We start from the raw sequence: 27,263 nt of genomic DNA, 5'->3' as shown, positions 1-27,263 counted from the left end.
TATTGTAATTAAATAGGACACAGCAGCAAATTTCAACAAATGCCTGAAAACAGCATGGTGATAATCACCAGGTAAGCGGTTTCATTAGATGAAGGATATATGTCGGCCAAGGCACTTGGGAAATCTACCCTGCTTTTCTTTAAAATAAATGGTGCAAGGATAATTGAATATTAATGCTCCAGGACATGAGGATTTTGGTAGTACTCATGCTAATTATTGTTACTATTAAATTTGTAGTCCATTGTATTTCCTGCTGCTTCTCCTTATACTTAGAATGAAAAATCAAGCAAAGTGAAAACAATTTACTATCTTCCGTTTCTCAGCTGACGATAAAAGTTTAAGAGAATTATTTTGGTGAAAGACTTCAAACAGGCACTAAGAGTTGTTGTGCTATTGACAGATACTTGTTTGAAAGCCTGGTTTTAGCATGTAATTTTGAGCCTAATTGCTGATTACTATAACTTGAATTTGCCTTACAATATTGAAATATTGTTACACACCTACTGTCCATCAGGGAAGATATCTAGCAAGATGCACAGGACCAAGCATTTCCTTTCTTCTGGTGACTACTAGAAGATGGAGTAATACAGTACTTCCTCTTTTGAGATAAATCCCTCTGTCAATTTCCAGAATAAATATTTATAAAGTATTGATGTAGTCCTGACAAATCATTCCAGAAATTGCCCTGATGTATTTCAAGTTATTTTTCAAATTTTTGGCAACAAGGGCAAACTGCAAGGTGAATAGGACTTATTACAATCATGGTAAAAATGGACTATCAATATCCAATTTTCATCACTTAACTTCAATTCTTGAGACTGTGATGGACCGGAAATCGCTTTTTCTAAAGAGCACTGCTAACCTAAAATGGCTGCTGTGATCATCTGACAAGCCCAGCAACCCACATGTCTTGTACAAAAACAGCTGTCTCAGAGTTTCCATTTTGAACCAAGAAGCACCGAAATGCAATGACGTATGAAGAAATTTGCATCTCTTGTTTTTCTCACACCTGCATGATAATTTCACATTTTGAAGATAAAAGGTAAACCATGGAATACTCAGTTTGGAAAAGACAATGCAATTAGACCTTTAAAATGAGCAACAAATGATCAAGGAAGCAATATGGACTGATTTTGTAAGGATATGGAAAGTTCCTCTCTCCCTGAAGCTTCTTCATTCCTGAGGAAACACAATGGCAGCTCAGCAACTGGGACTTGGATTTCACCTTGCAACATGAAAACCGTGCGAAAAACTCTGTAAACTGCAACTGCCTTTATAGAACATAGAACATAGAACGTAGAACAGTACAGCACAGAACAGGCCCTTCAGCCCTGTCTTTATGAGATGGCTCTCTTCCACCCAGTAAACTCATTATGTTTTTTGTGTGTCACTTTGTTGTCGCATTTTACTTTTTTTTAAGGTAATAATAATAATCCATTCTCTTTCACTCAAAGTTCTGGAATTGGCTCGCCTTTACGCTTGACATGATTGACTAAGTTCAATTGAAGTGTGATAGTTGTATGCTAAAAAGCAAAAGTTTGAAAAGGTATTCTTTGCGACTGACTGGGTGTTTTAAAATAAAAGCGAAAAGTTATCCTTTCTCATATGCTTGTAACACATTTGAAGTCCTCAGCAATAACCTTTGTCTACTTCCATTCAGCTGGCCATTGTTATAAGAGGGTACCAAAGTTTGTGTTAGTGGGTAATATGAGGTAATTATTCATTTAATGATCCTCCAGTTGACTGTTCCTTGTGCTTACTTTAACTCTTGTACCAAGGTATTGTGTTGGACTAAACAAGTGCTAAATGAATGCTGCAGTTCAAGATCCCATCATACCAACACTGGAGGCTGTTTAACATTGAAAAACACTGGACCAAACTGCTCAAGAAATTTACTCCCAAGAGGAATTCACTTTCAGCTCTCTGGCGGCTATTCAACTGGCTTTAGCTTAGAGGAACATTTGTCTCCTTTCTCTTAAAAAGAAATGTTATATTTATGAACTGATTTGTTCAGCTATGCCAAAATGTCAGAGTCAGCAGTGCTTCAGAAAGTGCATTAAGTCCATGGAGGATTAAGGAAATAAGTGATGATACATGAAGATTCCTGGCAGTGCAGGTAGAAATTTTAAAAATGGGCTAATGAATCACGTGTACATTTACACAAAGTATGTTTGTAATTTTTATAAAGTAACAACTCTTTGTTTCTAGTTAGGAAAATAGGATATTTTATGCTGCTGTCTGTCTTAATAGACAAATTTCTGCCCACCCAAAAAAAAGCACTTTAGCCACTCTAATAAAAGCCAATTCTCACCCTAATAAACAGTACTGAGCCATCTGTCAGGTGGGAATTGGCTTTATTAAACACCAACGCCCAACCTAACAAAATTACTACTGCCCACCCTAATAAGTATCTAATTCCCAACCTAATAAACAGTAGTTGCTCAACCTTAATACCAGCTACTGTCCGCTCTAATAAACAGCTGCTTCCCACACTAATTAGCAAACAATGCTCTGGAATCAATTCTATTAATAGCACCACATTCAGATTGTATGTTCTACATTTTTATTAAGAAAATAGAAGGGAATGAGATTTGCACAACAGAAAATTTATCAAATACATATGCTTGTTGCTTTGCTGCCTCATGAATTTCAAAGTCTTTCAGAACCAAACTGATGTGCATAAGAAATAAAAGCAAGAGTAGACCATTCAGCCCAGCAAACTGGCTGTACCTTTCTGTAAAATCATGGCTGACCTCCACGGGTCCTCAACTCATCTTTCATGTCAGCTCCTCATAGCTGTCAATGCCTCATATTTCAAAAATCCATATATGTCCTCTTCGAATGCTTCCAGTGATCTAACCGTCACACTCGCTGGGGCGGAAAATTCCAGACATTCACTACCCTTAGAAAAAAAAAATTCTCGTACATCTCAGTTCTAAATGAGAGTTCTCTTGGTCTGCAATTATGATCCCAGTTCAAGAACCCCCATGAATGGAGGCAAGATCTCAACATTTGTCCTGTCAAATCCCCTTGTATGTTTCGATAAGATCACACTTATTCCTCTAAACTCTGAAGAATCAAGGCCTAATCTGTTTAGCTGTTCTTGATAAATCAACCCCTTCATCCCAGGAATCAGCCTACTACCTCTCTTTCGAATCACCTCCTATATTAGTATAGCCTTTCTTAAATGCAGGGACCAAAACTGTATACGGATGCAGCCTCACTATCACCATTATCTTTGGATTATTTATTCATAAGTATATATTTATATTTATGCTTCGGATTACTCCACACCACTTTCCATGAGTGAAAATTCAAGCAACAAGTGGACTGACATTTCTGAATCATAGGAAGAAAGTAACTTTAAAAAATGAAGTAGTCAGAATGGATCATCTGTTGTGCATGCATTGAATTTAGGACTGCTGAGGAAAATTAAATGGAAAAGTGTATAATTTTAAAACAATCAGGTCAGTCATCAAAGAAGCAACATGGAGTATAAACAAATATAGAGTTTGTTTTATATATATATATATATATATATACGCACACAGTATGGAAACAGTTCCTTTGGTCCAACTCGTCCATGCTAACTAGATATTCTACATTAATCTAGGCCCATTTGCCGGCATTAGGCCTTTATCCCTCTAAGCCCTTCCTATTCGTGTACATCTTTGCCCATTTACTTAAACTATCTACATCTTTTTGTAACCTCCTTGTGTCCTTTTAACACTTCATTTTTCTATGTGTCTTGCCAGCCAAATTTGCCCTTCTTCCCTTTCATATAAGTAAGTTAAAAAATTGTAAACAGTTCAGATCCCAGCACTGATCACTGTGGCACACCACTTGTTGCATCTTGCAATAAAAGATCCTAAGCTGTTTTCCCACATGCCCATTTGATATCATTACAAGTGAGTGGTCCTTATGGTATTCCATGGTACTAGCCATTCCAAACACTTTTAGACCCAGATACAATACATAATCTCAGGGCTGCATGGTTATAAGTCATTAATCTAAACCTTGATCCAGAAAGATGTAACAGATCCAGTGCCAGTCTACAAAGAACAAAAAGAGAATTTTCCTCTGCCCTGACCAGTATACGTCCTTCAAGCAACATCCTGAAAAACAGATTGAATGGTCCCTCATTCCAATTATATTTGTTCATCCTTTCCACATGCACATTGACTGTTTTGATCATCTATAAAACAACAACAATTATGTTTCAAAAATGATTTATTGCCTATAAGATGTGTTTGGAGTAGTCTGTGGATGTGAAAAGTGTTGTATAGATGGAAGCTCTTCCTTACCAACACTTCACAATGCTCCATGAATAATGAACACTTAGGTAAGATACCTGAAGTTTCTGAAACTGTGACCCAGGGATGCATTAGTGCCTGTTAGACAAGAGTAGAGGAAATGAGAAAAAAATCTAGGCACATGGAGGTGGGAATGGCTGTATGTGTGGCTGTGGCTGTTCTATCATACAGATCATTTTCTGGAGATTGCCTTGTGCTATTCTATAGCAGCTCTTCCTGTCCTCAGTTATCATCCCATTCTCTCAGTCTCTTTTCCTGCTTCAACATTATTGTAGATTAAAAATTAATGAAGAATTGACAAAAAAAGATAGAAAACGGTGTTCCTTTGAACCTATACAGTCAATTACACTGCATTTTGTTTATTTTAATTGAACTGCTTTTTAATGTACATATTGGAAATTTTAACAAATGTAAATTATTGTTAAATGTCAATAGGGGAAGTGATGGTCTAGTGGTATTATTAATCCAGAAACTCAGCTAATGTTCTGGGGAGAGGGGAGAGGGGAGAGGGGAGAGACGTTTCCTGAGATGCTGCTTGGCCTGCTGTGTTCATCCAGCCTCACATTTTATTATAATGTTCTGGGGATCTGGGTTTGAATCCCACCAGGGCAGATGGTGGAATGACAATTCAATAATTATTTAAAAATCTGGAATTAAGATTCAACTGATGATTTTGAAACTAATGCACTGGCTCAGGAAAAACCCATCTGCCTGAGGAAATCTGCCAACTTCACCTGGTCTCCATGTGACTCCAGACTCTCAGGAATGTGGTTGACTCTCAACTGCATGCAACTCAGTTCAAAGGTGGCTAGGAATGGGCCAACCAGCAACAGTCACGTCCCACAAGTAAATAAAACAAAATGTGAATAATGTGACATGTCGTAAGTTCCCATTTCCACTGTAGACATGGGGAGGATGAACTCGATAAAATGCAAGCACAAAGTCCTGTCAATATAAAGGATTTGAAGTAAGCTTCCCCCTTTCAGTCAGCAATAGGGTGCAGATGATTTCCAGTTAGTAGGAATTGAAGAAAAATGCTCCTGTTTATACTGATTGGGTATATTCACAAATACAATGATGACAATGTTCCAATTGACACTTAACATTTTCGTTAGTGATTCCCTGATTTATAAACAGGATTAACGTTCATGAGGTTGACTGGTTGGTGGTCAGTCATTGGAATTTTTAATGCGTTGCACCATTACGTTTTGACTGGCATTTAATGGTCTATAGCAGTGTCTTGTGGTAAAGAACAAAGAGCAGTAGAGTACAGGAACAGGCCCTTCGGCTCACCAAGACTCTGCCAAAACATGATGCCTTTCTAAACTTAAAACCTTTTTCTTCTACACAGTCCATATGCCTCTATTCCCTGCCTATTCATATATCTGTAAGATGACTCTTAAACATTGCTATTGCATCGTACTCCACCACCTCCTCTGACAGCACATTCCAGGCACTTCCCACCCACTATGTAAAAAAAACTTACTTCTCACATCTTCCTTAAACTTACCCCTTTTTACCTTAAGTCTATCTCCCCATTGTCATTTCCACCATAGGAAAGAATTCCGACCATCCATGCTATCCATTGCCTCTCATAATTTTATAAACTTTTATCAGGTCGCCCCTCATCCTTTGATGTTCAAGTGAAAACCAACCACGTTTGTCCAATCTCTCCTCATAGCTAATACCCTCCAAACCAGGCAACATCCTGCTAATCCATTTCTGTACCATCTCCAAAGCCTCCATATTCTTCTAGTAGTGCAGCAATCAGAACTGTACACTATATTCCAAATGTGGCCTAACTGAAGTTTTATACGTTTGCAATATATGATATGATGCAATTTTAATTTTCAAATAATTTGCACAGACTCCAGCCTGTTTCATTTACTAATGAGCTGAAATTCTCATGGGATGTAACTATATTATCTTATTATTATGCTCAGTACATAAAAGTGGTACATCTAAGGGCCTTTATTTTGAACGAAATGAAGAATGTAGACAAAAGCAAATTATTTCGATCTGATTGTAACTATAAGCCTCAATTTCAAAATGCAAAATCAATCAAGCCTTAAATAGAACTCAAGATTAGATGAAATAGTTTTGTGGTGAATATATTAACAACACTTACAATAATTTCTTCTTAAAAAATGGTAAAATCTGGTTGGAAACAAAAACAGAAATTGAAGGACTAGCTCTGCAGGTTTGGCAGCATCTGAGATAAGTAATCAGAGTTAATGTTTCAGGTCTAGTGGCCCTTCCTCAGACTGGTGATTAATATGGACTGAAGTGATCAAATACTGTTTGAGAGATCCATGGTTATGAATTTCCTTGAAGTTCCTCTGTCTCCAACATTGTAATTCCATTGGAAATGTGGCACAGAATCAGAGTTCTGTCACTCTCTGCTGAAGTTGTTGTGATGGAGTAGGAGGAACTTGAAGGAAAGTCCCAGACAGTGGCGTATGTACTTCTAGGTCAGAGGAACAATGTTATATGCACAAGGCAGCAGATCAGATTTGAGAGTGGATAAATATTCACAGATTTGGTTAAATTAATTTTGTAAATTGCAATACCTTGACCTTACCTTTGGAACTTTAAATAATTGAAGCTAATCCATAAAAGTATGTGTGGCTTCTTTTTCATTCTATGCTCACGTCTCTGATAAACAGAGCTCAACTCAAATCATCAAAGCTCATGGATACATAATGGACACATGAAGTTCTGAAGTCTGTAAAGAAATATAACAGAGTCAACATTATGTAGCACTAGAACATCAGAACTACAATTTAGTAATTTTACCCCAGTACTTTATGTTGAAAAGGCACCTAACTACATGTTTATCCTGTCACATCTGAATCAGTACAAACCAAGAGTATCTGAATTTGAATTCAGATATAAAAAGAATAGTTTTCAAAAGTATTCCACCAACAGCTCAAATAGACTACCAAAAGGAATACTTTAGAAAACCAATCTTTTGGGCACAACTGGGGTTACCTTTCTTTCAAAATATTTGTGAAAATTGTAGCTCTGATGTTCTAGTGCTACACAATGTTGACGCTGTTATATTTCTTTACAGACTTCAGAACTTCATACGCCAAATACTTATCCATAAACTTCGATGATTTGAGTTCCATTTATCAGAGAAGTGAGCATCGACAACTACTTGCATTCAAATAGTACCACGTTGCCTTTTATAGAAAAGTAATTTAAAACTGAGAAGAAATCAATAGAATGTTCAAAACAATGATGCCAGATGAAAACCTAAACATCTGGGAATATTCTTACTTCATAGAAAGATTTCTCTTTGAAGCCCAAACATTTTGATTCTTTTTTGATCTGGTGTATACTAATAGCTTTTTAAAAAGCTTGGTTACTCTAGCACCAGATTCTCCTTTGATTTATTTTTACAAGGAAAATTTCAGAGCATGTAAATGTTTTAAGAAGCAGACATCGAGTGAGCCGGCACCAATTTGATTATCTGAAAGCAAAATACTGCTGAAATTTAATGATACTACTCTATTACACGTAGAGCAGACTTTTATGCATTACCAGAACAAAAACAATGTGCTCCTGAATATCTCTGAGCTTAATTCTACTGATTATGGGAAAGTCCCACTGTTAGGCTGAGAGCAGAGAGCAATGTTTTGCCAGTGGCAGCAAATCAAAAAGACCACAGTCTTGTCCATTGTCCAATTAAAACCCCTAACAATTGCTAGTTTAACCAGAGGGACAGCGCCTTAGTAGCTTCAACAGTGCTTGCAACTGTCGCAATTGCACCCTTAACTATGATGATACCCTCCTCAATTGAATACAATGAGACCAATCCCCAGACTCATTGTATTCAGTTGCTGAGGGTATCTTCACAGTCATAGGGTACAATTGCAGATAGTAGAGTTGGACATTGAACATCAGAGGGGACTGAGTGGTTTGGAAGGAGGAGTGTTCAAAGTTGCTATACTCACTGTGTTCTTGATAAGGGAAAGGTGCAGGACCAGCAAGGCTATGAGAACGTTGTCAGCCATGAGCTCCAAACTTAAAGAGTGCACATTAATAGTTATATAAAAAACGCAACTGAAACATGGGCGGGCGAAAGCTGTGCCACAACAGGGATGACAATAGAAAGGGGAATGGGAAGACAGGGGGCAATAATAAAGAAGCTGCAGTTCACTCGTGAACTCAAAGTTGAAATCTCATTGTATCTACTTGAAAATCAACTACACAATGAGAATTGAAACCAAAATGGATGGTTTGTAAAGAGGAGGAATAAGCACTTTGTTTGTACAGACAGTGGAGGGTAACACTGGCATATGAACCCTTATAATGGGCCATTGCAATCATCATTATTCAAGTGATCAAAGAATGCTAGCTATCTACCTTCTATTCACAATTAATCTGGACGTCAACATTCTTTAAACAATCAAATTCCCACTTGTGTTCTAAATGTCATCTTCTGATCCATGAGCTCAACAATACTCAATGTGACAAGGCACTCACCATGACAGCTTCATCTTTTCAAATGACTGAAGCACAAAGCCCTCAGGATTTGAGGCCTCTACATTACAATTGCCATATTTTGTGACAAACACCAGTAAGCCTGCTACCACTTGTAGCTATTGGGGTTAAATGCAGTTAGGGAGTGTTTGCAGAGGTTGCAGGGATACTCCTCATACTGCCTTGTGTCAAAGGCAAATAGAGAATTTGTTGGGCAACCTTTTGTGAATATATATCACAGAACTCTTAAATTCTTTAATAATCCAATACAGTAGTTCCGTGCTCAACACCACCATCTGAGATGGCATGATGTGTAACTTCAGTGTGAAGGATGCCACACTAACACTCTCTAATCTGTTTCACCTTTCTCACAAGCCTCCACCTGCCGAACGCAGGAAGGCCATTGCTCATCCAGTTTTGTAAGGCAGTGCCAAGTCTAAGAAAGAATAAATGCAGAAAGCAGTAGAGAGGAGAGGTTGTGTAAGCTCAGGAAAAACAGTAGGCACTGCCAGATGGTAATCAGCTTCCAGAGGGCAAAACAATAGGACAATATTACCGCAGAAAGGAGGTGCCAAATTCACGGTGTATAACCAACTTACAGACTTTGTTATAGCTATCTGCAAATGTTCTGAATACAATACCAGAAAAGATTATGAATGGCCTGACCCATTGTCTAACAGCTGTGCCAGCTGTTGGACAAGGATGTGTGCTCACAGGATTGGGTGGCAATCATATTCTGCCAGTTCACCAGGTTAGAGAAACCTTTCATTTCTTTCCCAGCAGGCCAGGTCATTGGGCATACTCTGTGACATCTCACAAGCCTTGACTCATGAATGCATCCGGGTTGTCACTGATGAATTGTTTGCCAGAACACAATATAATTCTGCCTTACCAGCAGTGATCATGAACAGATAAGGATTGCCCTCTGTTAATGTTCAAAAGATTTGTGACCACAAAGACCAGAATTTAGAGGACTGTGCTATTTATGCAGAGATGTGCCATGATGTGTACATACTGGAGCATTAACAAGTACCAGCCTCTTTCTAAAGCTAATAGTCAATACACGGACAGTTGCTGGGAGACAAAAGCTAACATCTCCAAATCTGACCCCTCGAAGAAATCTTCTGACTGCCACAGAGCAAAAATACAACATTACTCACATTCAATTGTGACCATTTAGAATAGACTGTAGACATCCTTAACCTACACCTGGAATGGCTAAATCGTTCAGTGAGGGAGTTCCATATCTGACTGGTAAGCCATATTCTGAGTCACCAAAAGGGGGATGTGTTGGATAAGGAGAAATTGCAGGATTGACAGGAATCCCCTCAGGGTGAAGAATCTTGATACATTAGAATCCCCACAGTATGGAAGCAGGTCAGTTGGCCTATCGAGTCCTACTGACCATCCAAAGAGCAACCCACCCTGACCCACCTTCCTGCCTTAACCCCATACCCTGTTTTTCCCATGGCTAATCCACCTAGCCTGCACATCCCTGGACACTATGGTGCAATTTAGCATAGCCAATCCACCGAACCCACTCATCTTTGGAATGTGGGAGGAAACCGGAGCACCTGGAGGAAATCCAACACAAAGAGAATGTGCAAACTCCACATAGGCAGTCACCTGAGGGTGGAATCAAACTGTGAGGCAGCATTGCTAACCACTGAGACACCGTGCTGCCCATGTGGTGCATGAGAAGCTTCAAAAGAATGAAAATAGAGCAGTAGCCAGGACAGAGCTGGAGAGGCCAGAAACAGCCAAATAGCCGTGTACTTGCAGGGTGACTAAGCAGAGCAAAGACTTTCTTTATGCCAGTTGTAATATCAGTTGATTGGCTGCTTGGTGTCTACCACATTTTTCATGGCCTGAGTTATTTTTCTGGTTCTTTACTGCACTGAATACAAACATCAGTTGTTTCAAATATGGATCTGATATACTCACATCTGTGAAAGGTAAAGTGGCAGCACAATATTTTTCCCTTGAGCAATATTGGTGATTAAGCAGCAGTGAAACAGTGAGCAATTCCATTAGATTGTTCAGCTGCAAGTCAATGCTAATAAGATTTGTGAGTCTGAGACATGCAAATAATTTCAGGGAGTGTTCCTCTTAAGTGATTGTCCATCTCCATCCCTTCAATGCTTCATATTGCAATGTAACTGCACTGGTCCCTTGTTATTCCACAGCATCCTATCTGACCATGCTCAGGTGGCAATTTGTGCAACTGTTCACTAAAGAGCATTACTTGCTGAATGATAGTGATCATGTAAGTTAATAATTGACCATCTCACTGACTTTACTGCTACAAAGTTTGTTTGAGGGGGGTAGATATAGGACAAACATTTACCTTGTGCCATATACCATCATATGGCATATGCATTCTCTCTCATAAAATGAGTGCAAGAGGTGAACTAGAGGAGAATAAACAATGTTTGATGTTTACAACACATCACATCCTTTTACTGATTAAAGATGCTCACATTTTTCCTTTATCACAGGCTAGTGCAATGAGTGCAAGAAGGCCATGGCAGATGTTATAACAGTGCAAATGAACATGTATTACAAAAATGAGATAACAAGGTGTAGAGCTGGATGAACACAGCAGGCCAAGCAGCATCAAAGTAGCTGGAGTTTCTGATGAAGGATCCAGGCCCGAAACATCAGCTTTCCTACTTCTCTGATGCTGCTTAGTCTATTGTGTTCATCCAGCTCTACACCTTGTTATCTCAGTTCCAACTATCTCTATATTACAAATATGTTGTGTTTCTCAATTAGTTGAACACCTATGCTTCTGATATGGTTCAAAAAACTTCGGCAGTCAAACCCAGATACTTTTCCGGCTAGGTGACCCAGGCCTGCTTAAAGTTTTCTGCCAGATGCAGGCTCACTCTCCTTGACTTGAACTGTTGTAGACATTGGCACCACAGGCATAGAAATGTGGAGGAACAAGACATGTCTAGACTATCCTGCGAAGAAGCTTTCCTCCCTTAGTGGATATCTGTTGGAACCACTGTGTCACCTGAAGAAGAAGAGGCACCAAGAGTGAGGTAGGGATGCCTTGTCCCCCAGTTGCCTAACCCTTCATTCTGAGTGTGCACGGCTATAGCCTGTGTGGAGCTTGGGTCTGTAAGGTGGCCACCATTCTGTTTCTAGGGAGATAGCCATGAGTTCGCAGAGTGGTGGAGTTAGAGTGAGTAATGGCCCTGTGCATTTGTTGCAGCAAAGCAGAGATAGTGCCAATTACCCTTATGAAGCATAGGAGATCATTGACATTGTTTCTGGCACTGTTGGCTGTCGCTTTTGTTGGGGCCAGTGGAACTGAATCTTTTGTGATTCTGTGGACTAGATGTGCTGATAACTGGCCTCCTGATATAGTCAGCCATGAAAAGGACCGATCTCCTCTCTGTGATCCTACCCAGAGGCATTTTCAGTCCAATCTCTGTAATACTTGAAACCCTTTGGCCTTCTTTGGAGTCTATTGTTCGGGGCTACCACCTCACAGTGAGAGGCAAGTCCTAGCTTGAAGTGTCTGCATTGAGGTCCAGCTGGCCGTTCAATATGGCATCTGAGTCATCAAACCCAGAACATGCCACCAGTGATGAGAATTTCTGACTTACTTGCCACCATCCAAAGATGTGCAGGTTCAGTGGATTGGCCATGGGAAATGCAAGGTTACATGTATAGGGTAGGGAGGGTGGCTCTGGGTGGGTTGCATAAGTGACATCTCCCTGTGAATATAATTGTTGATGAACTATAATGGATACAGAAAAGAAGATGAAATGATTAGAAGCACTTAAGGATGATTCAGAAATTGGGGATGTAAATGATCAGAAAGAGTTTTTTTCTGAGATTAGTCTCTAGGTGGCTGCCAACAATGACTGACCAATGGGATGTCCGGCGGGTTGAGACCATTAGTATGGATGAATGAGGCCACAGCCAAAGACAAAAAGAATTTGAAGAGGCAGATTGTACAGTTAATGGTTGCTATGAAGATGGTAAGAAGTAAGAGCAGAGAGGAATTTAAAAATAAGCCTTACAATTGAATAATAGAACATAGAACATAGAACAATACAGCGCACATCAGGCCCTTCGGCCCTCGATGTTGTGCCAACCTGTGAACTAATCTAAGCCCCTCCCCCTACACTATCCCATCATCATCCATATGCTTGGCCAAGGACAGTTTAAATGCCCCTAATGTGGCTGAGTTAACTACATAGGCAGGCAGGGCATTCCATGCCCTTACTACTCTCTGAGTAAAGAACCTGCCTCTGACATCTGTCTTAAATCTATCACCCCTCAATTTGTAGCTATGCCCCCTTGTACAAGCTGAAGGCATCATGCTCGGAAAAAGACTCTCACCGTCCACCCTATCTAATCCTCTGATCATCTTGTATGCCTCTATTAAACCACCTCTTAGCCTTCTTCTCTCCATTGAGAACAGACCCAAGTCCCTCAGCCTTTCCTCATAAGATCTTCGCTCCAGACCAGGCAACATCCTGGTAAATCTTCTCTGCACCGTTTCCAATGCTTCCACATCCTTCCTGTAATGTGGTGACCAGAACTATACACAATATTCCAAGTGAGGCTGCACTAGTGTTTTGTACAGTTGCAGCATGCCATCACGGCTCCGGAACTCAATCCCTCTACCAATAAAACCTAACACACTGTATGCCTTCTTAACAGCACTATCAACCTGGGTGGCAACTTTCATTGATCTATGTACATGGACACCAAGATCCCTCTGCACATCCACACTACCAAGAATCTTTCCTTTGACCCAGTATTCTGCCTTCCTATTATTCTGGGTCAATAATGTTCTGTACAAAACATTTTAGGCAAATGCTAACAGGTTGTTTTAATCAATTAAATTTTTAAAATTACAGCAATAAACTGTCAGCTCATTGAATTTACACCACCTCCAGTAACATGTCATTTGACAATATATTTCAATTTTTTTTCTCTTTCTAGGAACCTGGGTGACGTTTGGAGGTCAGATTTCAGATGAGGTAGGAAGAGTTTTATTCATTTAAGAGTGTGACAGCATATGATTTTTGAGGGAAAAGTTGTATTACATTTGAAACTAATAGTTCTGAAAGAATTATAATTTAAGACAGGTTTGCATCTGTTGTGGAATGTGGAATTCCGGGTTAATTTGTCCCCTGAATTCTGGAAAGGATCTCCCCTTCATCTGTAAAGGTCGAACAGAAGCAAGTACTTTGAGAGGTAGTACAGAAACAACTTCCATGAAGGAGTGCCAGGAAATCTAATGGACTGGGAGTTAGGGGCTAGAGGTGAAATTTTCTTTTTAAATTTTCTTGACCATCTGTAGAGCCATGTGTTCTCACTGGCCATCATTTCTGCAGAAACTAGTGAAGGCATAAGGAGGAGAAATCTCAGGAACACCTCCCTTCGTTCTAGATATTTGGGGTGTTGCTTGATGGAATGAAGGGTAAAGGTTTCCTGGTTTCCTTCCCAACCTTTCTCAATTTTTTCAATGTTTCCCACACCAAGCATTTCCATCTTTTATTATTTTTATTATTCTGAAGCATTAGATGAAAAGCATATTTAGGAAGATGTTTTATTCTCATATAGTTTTGAAGTATTTTTATATCTCTTTTCCCCCATATCCTTTGGACGCACAGAATTGGGAACTGTATTCATTATGGGGTCAAATGTTGTACATAGTTTTAGCAAAATGTCTTCATTTTTGTGTCGTCACTTTATTCATAGAGCCCATTGAAAACTTAAGCTTCAATATGGTAGACAGGGGTGGCACGGTGGCTCAGTGGTTAGCACTACTGTCTCACAGTACCAGGGGCCCGGGTTTGATTCCACCCTCGGGTGACTGTCTATGTGGAGTTTGCACATTCTCCTATGTCTGTGTGGGTTTCCTCCGGGTGCTCTGGTTTCCTCCCACAGTCTAAAGATGTGCAAGTTAGGTGAATTGGCCATGTTATATCTCCCATAGTGTCCAGGGATGTATAGATTAGATGGGTTACAGGGGGATGGGTCTGAGTGGGATGCTCTGAGGTTCATTGTGGTCTTGTTGGGCCAAAGGTCCTATTTTCCACACTGTAGGGATTCGCTGAATGATGCTACGATCTCGTAATCATACTTCGCGGGGCAATTAGACAAAACTTGATTCATCATCCCATGCAACCAGCATGGGGTGAACTTTACCCATGACAGTATCTAGACTGTAATATTCCAAAGACATTAGTTTTCTAAACAACAAAAATACACTTTGCAATGAGCAATTAAATACCTTGAATTTAATTACATTTTCAAATACCTAAAATAGAGCATATTATTGGAGAGCAAAATAATGCAAAGGGGGTAAATCTGAAATATAGATTGCTAATATAAACAGCAAATGCTGTAAGAGTTCTGCAGGTCAGGCAGCATCAGTGGAGAGGCTGAAATAGTCAATACTTCAGGTCCACATCTGCACAAGTTGCGATGAAAGGTCGTTGACATGTGTCTCTCTTGTCACTGATGCTGCCAAACATGAAGTGCATTTCCAGCACTTATTGTTTCAATTGAAGCAATTGAAAATAATCCCTTTGCCAACCATCTAACAAACAATCAGACTTTTTTGAACCTCTTATTCTCCTTCTGCAGCTTACCCAGTAGCATCTGCCTGACATCTGGTTTGGCACAATTTCAAAAAATCGTTAGGGGAACATAATCAACTTGCTGAGCACAAAAATGTGTCAAAGCAGTTAATTGGTAATGTTTAAATAAAATGGGTAATTGATAGAAATGATAATTAAAAAGGAACAAGCTGCACAGCTAGCCAATAAGATCTGTTTTGGCTTCTTGCTGAAAAAGCAGACCTAGAAATAAAGAAAGACTTGGCTCCACGTCCTGGTTACAGGAAGGGGACTAGGGCCAAGCAAAGGAGTTACGTTGAATTTGCTTTCGCCACTGGTAACACACATTCCAAGCTATCCTCTGCAGTAGGAAGCAAGTTAACTTTCAGCCCGGGTCTTCCTAATATCCTGGCTAATTGCATGGATAGAGAGGAGGGATGGAGGAAGGGCTTATCTCTATGACTCTTTCTGTCATGTGCTCTCCCTCTCTCTCACATACTCCTTCACTCACTCTCATACACACTTTCTTTCTCACCCTCTCTCTAGTTCTCTCATTCTTATACATCATGCCTTTGGAAAGGAGAGATTCCGTTTGGGAAATGAGGTCCTGAGTTTTAGAGGGATGTTAGTTAAAAGGGTGATTACAGTGGGGGAAGAAGTCATCATCTAATGGATATCATGGATGGAAGAGCCATACAAAATAAGCCATGTCATTAAGTGCTCATTGTATAGGTAATAGCTGTGGTGCCTGGTCACTATCCCATTCCTGCTGCTTTCGTACTTCTAAATACAACCAGACAATGACTGCTCAGATACGGAAGACATACTGGCAAATTCACTTGTCATGGAGCAAGGAGTCACCAGGAATATCATTGAGCAACCATTAACATGCTAGAATAAGGTCTGAAATTTTATTTAAAGGCTTGGAAGCCCAGCCTCATGTGCTGAAAATCAGTCCCAAGCTGACTGAGGCAGACGGCAAGACAATAGGCAGAATGTTGTCAACAATGGCCTGTGTAGAGGACTTCATCAGGATTTTCATTCAATTGAGGACAGTGATCTGTCCCCCACACCAGCCAGTCCAGTCAAAGAACCGGAATGTTGGCAGCCTCAAGGCATCATCCATGGAGGTTAATGAGGTAAGGAATGTTAAAGTAAATGAAGCTGCAAGGAGAGGAAGAGGATGCTGCCAGGTTGAGGCACCCCAAAGGCAAAGTAAGTTTTTTTTTACTGTCACTGGCAGGTGGGCATGCTTTGGTGACCCCCTAGCAGCTGTGTTGGATCTGAGCTAGCAGCCACTGGTGCCCAGTCCCCTCCATGGGCACAGTCATAAGGTTGGCTCTGCCTTTGGTAAAATACCTGTGAGGTGTAAAGTTAATTAGTCAATTAGTTACCAGCCTCATGTCAACTGCAAAGCTAACTTCCCCAACCAGGAGCATTTCTCATGATGGCAAGAAGATGTCAAGATCCGTTTCCTATATCTTCAGGCACCATTTTGATAAGGCTTTCTGCAGCACCCAATCACCACACACCCCACCCCCTCTTCCACTGTAGCTCTGAATCCTGGGTTTCTTTTACCTACAGATTGAGACATTGTTCTACACACATTGTATCAGGGTTGCATCTGGTCTTGCTATAAAGGAGGTGTCGTTCATTTCAAACTGGGAGGGATGGATCAAGGCCCACATGATGCACTGGCTGAGCTACTTTGGGGCTGGACTCCTGCATGCCCCCCTGCCAAGTCTGCCATTGTGCTCAGTATCCCTGTGCACATGCTCATTATCTGTGGATGCTCCCATCAAAATGCTTATCTGAGGTGTCTTTGGCAGCACTGCTCTGTGCTTCCACCCTTTGGTCAGCTGACTCGTAAACTGCACTTACCTCCAGCCTGCTTCTGGCTCACTCCTACACAAATCTAGTCCCCTGCAAATTATAACCCTACAACGATGATATAAGTTTGTAGAGTGTCGCTATTCAAATTGGTGTCTGTGATGAAATGGCACTGCTTCGTTATGAGAGATGTAGTGTCTTTTCCTCATGGTGTTGCCCTGGCTAGCCAGGTGACATTCCTTCAGTATTTGAAAACAAAATTTCAACAGTATAGGTAGGAATGATGGAATGGGAAGTAAGGCAAGAGATCCTTGGGTCAAACCGTCTGCAGCCTGCTAGGAATTCCAGATAGCAAGATTAGAGTACGTTCCACGTTGACAAAGAGTTCAAACAGTTTTATAAAACACTAAGATAATAAAATGTGAGGCTGGATGAACACAGCAGGCCAAGCAGCATCTCAGGAGCACAAAAGCTGACGTTTCGGGCCTAGACCCTTCATCAGAGAGGGGGATGGGGGGAGGGAACTGGAATAAATAGGGAGAGAGGGGGAGGCGGACCGAAGATGGAGAGCAAAGAAGATAGGTGGAGAGGGTGTAGGTGGGGAGGTAGGGAGGGGATAGGTCAGTCCAGGGAAGACGGACAGGTCAAGGAGGTGGGATGAGGTTAGTAGGTAGCTGGGGGTGCGGCTGGGGGTGGGAGGAAGGGATGGGTGAGAGGAAGAACCGGTTAGGGAGGCAGAGACAGGTTGGACTGGTTTTGGGATGCAGTGGGTGGGGGGGAAGAGCTGGGCTGGTTGTGTGGTGCAGTGGGGGGAGGGGATGAACTGGGCTGGTTTAGGGATGCAGTGGGGGAAGGGGAGATTTTGAAACTGGTGAAGTCCACATTGATACCATATGGCTGCAGGGTTCCCAGGCGGAATATGAGTTGCTGTTCCTGCAATCTTCGGGTGGCATCATTGTGGCAGTGCAGGAGGCCCATGATGGACATGTCATCAAGAGAATGGGAGGGGGAGTGGAAATGGTTTGCGACTGGGAGGTGCAGTTGTTTGTTGCGGACTGAGCGGAGGCGTTGCAGAACACCTCCGCTCAGTCCGCAACAAACAACTGCACCTCCCAGTCGCAAACCATTTCCACTCCCCCTCCCATTCTCTTGATGACATGTCCATCATGGGCCTCCTGCACTGCCACAATGATGCCACCCGAAGGTTGCAGGAACAGCAACTCATATTCCGCCTGGGAACCCTGCAGCCATATGGTATCAATGTGGACTTCACCAGTTTCAAAATCTCCCCTTCCCCCACTGCATCCCTAAACCAGCCCAGTTCATCCCCTCCCCCCACTGCACCACACAACCAGCCCAGCTCTTCCCCCCCACCCACTGCATCCCAAAACCAGTCCAACCTGTCTCTGCCTCCCTAACCGGTTCTTCCTCTCACCCATCCCTTCCTCCCACCCCAAGCCGCACCCCCAGCTACCTACTAACCTCATCCCACCTCCTTGACCTGTCCGTCTTCCCTGGACTGACCTATCCCCTCCCTACCTCCCCACCTACACCCTCTCCACCTATCTTCTTTGCTCTCCATCTTCGGTCCGCCTCCCCCTCTCTCCCTATTTATTCCAGTTCCCTCCCCCCATCCCCCTCTCTGATGAAGGATCTAGGCCCGAAACGTCAGCTTTTGTGCTCCTGAGATGCTGCTTGGCCTGCTGTGTTCATCCAGCCTCACATTTTATTATCTTGGAGTCTCCAGCATCTGCAGTTCCCATTATCTCTGATACTATTTATAAAACACTACCCTGGTTATTCTCAGTGATGTGGGATGTCACAAGCTCTGTCATTGTCAGTTTCATGATCTGGACCACAGTCTGTTAGGTCAGGTTCAGGGAATGAAGGCTTGCCTGCCATCCACTTATGCTCTTGTGATGAAAACATATAATTAGCATTTTGGAACTTGGATTCAAATGTAAAAGAAACATGGGTTTTATTTTCTGCTCCATAAGGGTGAATGTGGTTTTGTATAGAAAAGGGTCAGCGAGTTATTTGAAACAGTGAACCAAATTCAGCATATTAAATAAGCTAAATGACTGAGCAGTTAACTACCAAGGTAACTGATCGAATGTTTAGAAAGAGATAATGGGAACTGCAGATGCTGGAGAATTCCAAGATAATAAAATGTGAGGCTGGATGAACACAGCAGGCCAAGCAGCATCTCAGGAGCACAAAAGCTGACGTTTCGGGCCTAGACCCTTCATCAGAGAGGGGGATGGGGAGAGGGAACTGGAATAAATAGGGAGAGAGGGGGAGGCGGACCGAAGATGGAGAGTAAAGAAGATAGGTGGAGAGAGTATAGGTGGGGAGGTAGGGAGGGGATAGGTCAGTCCAGGGAAGACGGACAGGTCAATGGGGTGGGATGAGGTTAGTAGGTAGCTGGGGGTGCGGCTTGGGGTGGGAGGAAGGGATGGGTGAGAGGAAGAACCGGTTAGGGAGGCAGAGACAGGTTGGACTGGTTTTGGGATGCAGTGGGTGGGGGGGAAGAGCTGGGCTGGTTGTGTGGTGCAGTGGGGGGAGGGGATGAACTGGGCTGGTTTAGGGATGCAGTAGGGGAAGGGGAGATTTTGAAACTGGTGAAGTCCACATTGATACCATATGGCTGCAGGGTTCCCAGGCGGAATATGAGTTGCTGTTCCTGCAACCTTCGGGTGGCATCATTGTGGCAATGCAGGAGGCCCATGATGGACATGTCATCTAGAGAATGGGAGGGGGAGTGGAAATGGTTTGCGACTGGGAGGTGCAGTTGTTTGTTGCGAACTGAACAGAGGTGTTCTGCAAAGCGGTCTCCAAGCCTCCGCTTGGTTTCCCCAATGTAGAGGAAGCCGCACCGGGTACAATGGATGCAGTATACCACATTGGCAGACGTGCAGGTGAACCTCTGCTTAATGTGGAATGTCATCTTGGGGCCTGGGATAGGGGTGAGGGAGGAGGTGTGGGGGCAAGTGTAGCATTTCCTGCGGTTGCAGGGGAAGGTGCCGGGTGTGGTGGGGTTGGAGGGCAGTGGAATGTTTAGAAAGTTGAGTTTATGATCTACAGAGAAACAGATAGTTAGAGCCAGTACCAGTTTAAGATCAGAAGAAAAGGGCAGGTTTATTTCTAGTAAAGTATTACAGTTGTTTCTAGGATATATGAGATTAGTTGGGATAAATATCCTGGCTGTGAGAATTGAAAGGAACCTTGACTCAAAAAACATTGCCAGATCACCAGAGCTGAAAAGAAGTCTTAACCTGTTTCAGAACTCCATGAGGAATACCAAAAAAAGTCAGCGAATGAGCCTGTTTTTATATGTATCAATATGAGACAGAAAGAATTGCCTTTGGTGAATGCACTAAAAGGTATTGCGCAAGGAATGTTAAAGTGAATTTAACTCCTGAGAGTTGAGAGTCTGTAAAGTATATTGCTGAGAAAAGGGTTGAATCTTTATTTTTACTATTTTAAAATTATGTTATTTTAACATATAGTTTATTTTTCTTTTGTATAACAAATGTAAGATCTTTTGTTATGGTATATTGGCAGTCTCATATAAACATACCCAGTAGCTCACTTAGAGTAACCATGTTGCAAAAATAAAACTTATGATCTTTCAAGCAAGATCTAACTTGTACAGTTTTGCAATCAGCTCAGTATCATAGCTCTCTGCTCGTGCCTTCGATGGCATGAAAGCTTGTCATTGACAACTTTTCCAGGTTTTTTCCAGGACAGGTTGAAGGTGAGTGTGGAACAGCCATGCAGTTGTCAGGAAGTAATTTAAATATTTAACTAGGCATGAAGTATTGCTTTAACCCTGAAATCTGGTTTCACAATCAATGATGCTATTCCCCAAATGTTAGCAATGCAAAGTGGAATATGGAAAATGAAAAATGGAAAACATAGATATAAGGCAGACTACTTAGATTATTCATGCTGCACAGCTCAGCTCTCTTCTTCTGTTTCATATTTACAGGTGGCTGAGCAGCTAATGACAATTGCCTATGAACATGGAATTAATCTGTTTGATACAGCAGAGGTGTACGCAGCTGGCAAGTAAGTGTTCTTCCCTGAGTGCATAATGCCAAAGAAATGCAACCATTGTCATTAAACTACATACATCAAACTCTTTCATTTGATATTTTATTATTAAGCAGATGTTTACAATGTAGGGCAGAACCTTCAAAATGCAGAATTATTTCACAGTATTCCAGTTGTACAATACCCTTTTGCATATGTTTCTGGAGTTTACATTTTACTTTCAGATGCACATTTTCAATAAATGCAGTCTTTTACCATTTTGCGAATCTGTGCTTAATTATTTGAGAAACAACCATGACTCATTAAATCTGAAATGAGTGTTTATCCCTCATCTCTCTCTCTGCATGAAAATGACAGAAAGCGGTGATCAAAATATTGTTCTATTGAAGGGATATGTGAATGAACCATGGCTCATGAGAAGTTGCAATGACAGGTGATTAACTTCCTGTCCTCATTACAAAAATAGTTAAACTTTCAAAATGATCTCGGGCTTTTGTAGGCTCCAACATGATTTACAACGAAAACAAAATTTTTCAGTTTGGAGTGATCTCACTGTGATCTGGGACTGTATTGTTCAGAGAATTCTAATGCCTGCAGACAAATTATCTGTCAATCTAGATTGTTTCAGGTATTGGAAAGTGAATTTCATGATAGTAGATTGTCTCCCAAATTGATTTCTAACAATTCAATTTAAATTTTAAATACATTATCTGATTTTAAATAGTCCAAGTCTGAACCATCCATTAGTGACAGCAGTAAATCTACTTAGAATTTTGATTAATGGATCTTGTGAAAGCAACAAATTAAAATGTTCAGTCATTGATTTTTAGTTGTCTAACAACCATTCAGACTGCAGCTTAACAGTCGTGGTAAGATAGGAAACCAGATGTCCTGTAAACTAATAGTCAGCACATTAAACTTTAAGGGTGGAGATAATCAGAAGTGTTGTAGTGTTAAGATTGAGGCGTAATGGGGATGCTATCATGGCCTGCAAGTGGTATATTCCTGTGAGCCCAGGAGGAGCATTTTCTGAGTTAATTCCAGTGGTCCTATTTAAATAATGATTGTTATGTCACATTGTATCTGATACAATTAGATTGAATGTACTTGAGCTATTGTGTTCTTGTGCATAAAAATACAACAGGGGCCTATGTTTGGCATAAGATTCCAATTTGCATATTTTCAAAGTTTCATATTGGAAGCAATCTGGCCAGCTACTCATTAATACACATCAGCATTTTATAGCTTGGGCCTTGGACATCATTCAGGCAATCAAAATATTACTCCATTTTTAAAAATATAGTTTGGCAAGAATAGACATGCTAGAATTTGAAAATCACCTCCTCTGGTTCTCCACTATGAACAACATCCCAAATCAAACAAAATCCACTGAATTTCCCTCATGAGATGACTTGCTCCCAGAATGTTTAATTACCCTATCTTATAGTTATACTAGCTATAGATTTCTATTCATCCCTGAGACACGATTACATACTTAAACGTCTGCCCATGTTGATTTTTAGTGGGCTTTCAGTGGGCACTTCAATTATCAAGTTAATTTCTACCCATCTGCAGTACAGTCAACCAAGCCTTCTTTAAACCCTGCCTACTATTGTCTCATCACCTGACCACAAGTTATTTGTCATGATTAGGTTCCAAGGGCTCATTCAAGAAGGTGGAAGACAGGGACAGCGAAACTCCAGGGTGCCTTTTCAGAGAAGCTGGCCGAACACAACACAGGAGATTAGTGCTGTTCTTCTAGGCCTGATCTTCTACTGTCCTGCATGGCGTAAAGGGAAACTCACACAGCTCTGGTGTCTCGGCCTGAGTTAAAATTACAATTAGGGTGCGAGAATGCCTTTGGGACCCAATATGAATATTGAACAGTGGACCTTAATGAATTTAGGAGTTTGCCTTCGCCGCCCGCTCGGGGGAGTTGGCTAAAATCTGGAGGATTAAAAACAAAAATTCCTTCATGGTTCTCTGATGAAGGTTCTAGGCCCACAATGTCAGCTTTTGTGCTCCTGAGATGCTGCTTGGCCTGCTGTGTTCATCCAGCTTCACACTTTGTTATCTTCCTTCTTGGTATGTTGGCATTACTGGCTAGGCCAGCATTTCGTACCTGGTGTGTGTGTGTGTGTGTGTGTGTGTGTGTGTGTGTGTGTGTGTGTGTAAGAGTGAGAGAGAAGAGGGAGTAGGTGGGAGGTGTGGTGTAAGAAACTGATTCTATCTTACAACCCACCTGGCTGGTTTCCACTGGAAAAGAAGGATAAAAATTGCCCTTTGTGGTTATCATCAGCACCACGCTACTGAGTAGAGGCTATTGTGTTTGAAGAGCTTGGCAGAGTCAAGTTTTCATCTTTTAGCTGGGAGTTTTGTCAGAAGGATACTCATCTAACTGAGGCAATTCAATTGGAGGACATGGGAACCAAAATTTGGCCAATTTCTTTTATTCCTGAGCTTTTGTTCTTGGACCTAAAACACTATAAACCAAGTTGAGAGAACATTAACTGATGGAAAGATGGTGCATTCAATGTAATATTCAATGTAGTGGGCATGCTATGGTTAAGTCCCTAATCCAAACATCACAGATTGAGAATTTGAATTTTTTTGAAAATTCTGGAAATAAAAAGCTTGTATCAATAACATGTGAACATCATAATTTTGGATTCTCACACAACAAATCCTTTTTTTAAAGAGAATGAAGCCCGTTGTCCTTACTCATGATTCTGGTCCCATAACAATGTGGTTGATTCTCAGACTGACTGTTGCTAAGCAATTTATTAAAGTGTTACAAAGCACCCTTATCTAATAGCACTGTGGGAGAATCTTCACCATGCTAATGACACTGGTTCAAGAAAAAGGCCTGTCACACCTTCTCATGACAGCTTCAGATCTGTAGTGAATGTCGGCTTTGCCCGCTGAGCTAATACCCAAGATTTTTTTAAAAAATTATTTCATAATTGTCCAGCAGAATAGGATTTCTTTCTGTGATGGAATATGCTACATTGAAATTCTTTTTTCTAAAAGTGACGTTCTTCTTTAGGATTTATGAGGGCAAATAATTGGTGTACAAAGGTTAGACTGCTAACCAGTAGCATTCATTAAAATAAAATCTACCCGTCACTATGCACTACACATGAATAAGTAGGGAACAGCTTTGCTCAATGATGTACGTTCACCAAAATCTCTATTTAATGTAATTGCATGGAACCCGACTGAAATATCATGTTTCCATCAAGGATGGTTTTCTCTAGCTATTACAAAACAGCAAAAGCACTGTTTTGAAAAGTTCTTGTTTAGTTTACTGCTAAAGGACAACTTAAACTATTGCTGTGATCTGCAACTGTCTCAACTATATTATAATCCGTCAACTAACAGGTTTTGGCTATGAAATTCATATCCTAAAATCCATTTTATAGGTATCATGTGTGCCATTTTGCCTCCAAAATAGCATTTGCAACATACACACAGAATTATGGTGCTAGCCACACCATTTGCTATTTTGATAAGGAAACCAATATGTGCAGGTAGTGTCCGGCAGAATACTACAGAGTAGGCAGGTTATGATTCCAGTCACCATCTACCACTGATTTGACTCCAGCACTCCCATTTAGACATTCATGCTTTAGCTTAAGCCCTCTTTAACCTCCATTAAATAAACATGCATTCAACAACAGGAAGGAGGCAGCACTGACCCTATTTTAGATTAGTTCTTAGAATATTTACACTGGCTGTTGCTGTCATTGCTGAAAGATTAGTAGTTTCTAGAGTGGCCATATTGAGCCAGGGTGTTTATAGAGAGCAGTTCTCCCACCTGAACAGTGAATTAGGTGTTTTCATTTCACAAAGGGTGGCTTCAATGGAATTTTGCATCTGCTGTAGGCATAACGCAAGATGAGGATGGCATTGCCAATGGCCATGAAGGGGATTGTGCCAATGAATCCTTGTACATCTGAATCTTTCTGGGATAGAACAAATGATTCTTGCAACATCTCCCAGATTACTGTTGCATAAAGGAGGATGCTAATGTTCTGTATTCCAAGAAATTCAATAGAATTCATTCTCGCTTGCCTGGGAAAAAAAATTCAATTAGTATCCAGCTTCATAAGGAATACAGGCATCTGCATAATTCAGAGTTCCATGGACAGATACTATTTCTGAGATGTACTTCAACTGAAGGGATTCTACTCCCCCTACATCCAGCTGGTACCTAGCCATGTACAGTGTAACATGTGGATAAATGGCAGATATCCTGGCAGCAGTCAAATTGCCTTTATTCTGTGTAAGTCCACTGCACCATCTAAATTTGAGCCAAACGTCAAACCAACGAGTGGCTACTGGGTAATAAGGACACTCATTTGACAACATGGCTTATGACATTAGTACACAATCTACGTAAACATGGGCAGCTTCTACATGGCAAAAGGTACACTGCCACGAAACACAGGTGATAGAGGAGACCATTCTATTGCTTGAAGTATACTTGGTTATCTGGACTTTTTAGGAAAGGCCATGTATTACTCACTGTGATTTGTGGTGGTCTGCCAGCTGTATGATCTCACCATCAGGACATTATCCATTCCATCAGGTAAACAGTTACCTGTGGAGGATGTGCAGGAGGAATGTGAAGAAGAGTGAGAGCAGTCAATATCAAAAAAAATTCATTTTAGGAAGCTGTGAGGTAATAATTTGAAGGCTTTGTAGTTTATAAATATTCCTGTGTGTTTGACGGGTGCATTAGTTGCAGCATGTGTGTAGGTAATGATTTCCTGTACGTGTGAAAAGTCAGTCTGAAAGGTAGACCAGTGCGCTGGCCTAATCTGTGCGGTGCCATCATTGGAAAAGATGATATAATTACCTGCTTTGGCAAATAAACTATGTGTCAGTTGTTTTAGACTTTTCAGGGCAACTGGTTATGAAATCTGCAAGTGTCTCCAGCAGAAATGATGGAAGATCCAGGGACAAAAATGTTGAGTGTGTTGGTACAGTGTAGCCATCAGGTCCACTTAGCAGAGGTCTTCCTCCAGGTGGTCGCAAATATCTGTCACCAGTTGACATGACGTCATGGGCTTCCTAAGGCATAGGTGTCCTTGCATGTTGAGAAGGTTTACTGTCTCCTTGCATATCTGGGGAACTGGATGTGACTTTGTGTGAGCTGCACCTTCATACTGATTCGCTGTTTGTGTGGAGCTGCAGGCCAGTGAGCAGCAGTAACTGTTGTTGGTTGCTGCTCCTGCATCTTCTGCTGGCCATTGTCTGAATCCCAAATAACACAGCATAAGGGACACCAATACTGATCTGAGATAACAAGGTGTAGAGCTGGATGAACACAGCAGGCCAAGCAGCATCAGAGGAGCAGGAAAGCTGATGAAAGCCTGATTTCTGATGAAGGGTCTAGGCCCAAAACGTCAGCTTTCCTGCTCCTCTGACACTGCTTGACCTGCTGAATTCATCCAGCGCTACGCTTTATTATCTCACATAGTGGACAGTTAAATCTTATGCATCAACGTCAAGCTTTCTGCACACCAGATTTATTTATTACCTGAACTAAAATGGACACCTGTTGAGATAAAATTGCAGTCTTTCTGTAAACATGCAGTTTAGACTCCAATTATGTACTTGTGATCTGTGTGTCATTTTAACCAGTGACCGGGAAGGAGAAGTGGTTGTTTCTTTCCCACCAGTCTGATGGGAAAAGTAGTCAGAACCAGAATGTCTGATTTTACATTTTATTTGTGGACTCACAAAAGCTTCTTCTGGTCCCACTGGGAGAGGTTCGGCTTTGCCTGCCCCTGAGACTCTAACGACCAAGTTTGGGACAGCTTAATTTGGCCTTGGCCTTTGCCAGTTTTTAAATTGGGCTACATTATAGAACAGAACTGGGGAAATGCAGACCTCTGGGTACTTCTGAATAAATTACTAATGAAAGTTCGAGTTCTTCATTTTTCAGGACTTTTTTTTGTATTATTGCTGAAGTGAT

General features: G+C 41.2%; 1 protein-coding gene across 1 annotated transcript in view; it reads left to right on the top strand.

The window, feature by feature from the left end:
• The window catches only part of kcnab1a (potassium voltage-gated channel subfamily A regulatory beta subunit 1a), a 207,758-nt gene that overhangs the window by 104,219 nt on the left and 76,276 nt on the right, over positions 1–27,263 (top strand). Inside the window, exons 3-4 of the mRNA XM_048542486.2 lie at positions 13,770–13,807; positions 21,216–21,295. Of these exons, the coding sequence (XP_048398443.1) occupies positions 13,770–13,807; positions 21,216–21,295 (118 nt within the window). The remainder of the gene's footprint in view (positions 1–13,769; positions 13,808–21,215; positions 21,296–27,263) is intronic.

Source organism: Stegostoma tigrinum, chromosome 14, assembly GCF_030684315.1.
Source record: "Stegostoma tigrinum isolate sSteTig4 chromosome 14, sSteTig4.hap1, whole genome shotgun sequence".
Lineage (NCBI taxonomy): Eukaryota > Metazoa > Chordata > Chondrichthyes > Orectolobiformes > Stegostomatidae > Stegostoma > Stegostoma tigrinum.
The sequence above is the reverse complement of the archived record's forward strand: the minus strand, read 5'-3'. Positions and strand labels throughout refer to the sequence as shown.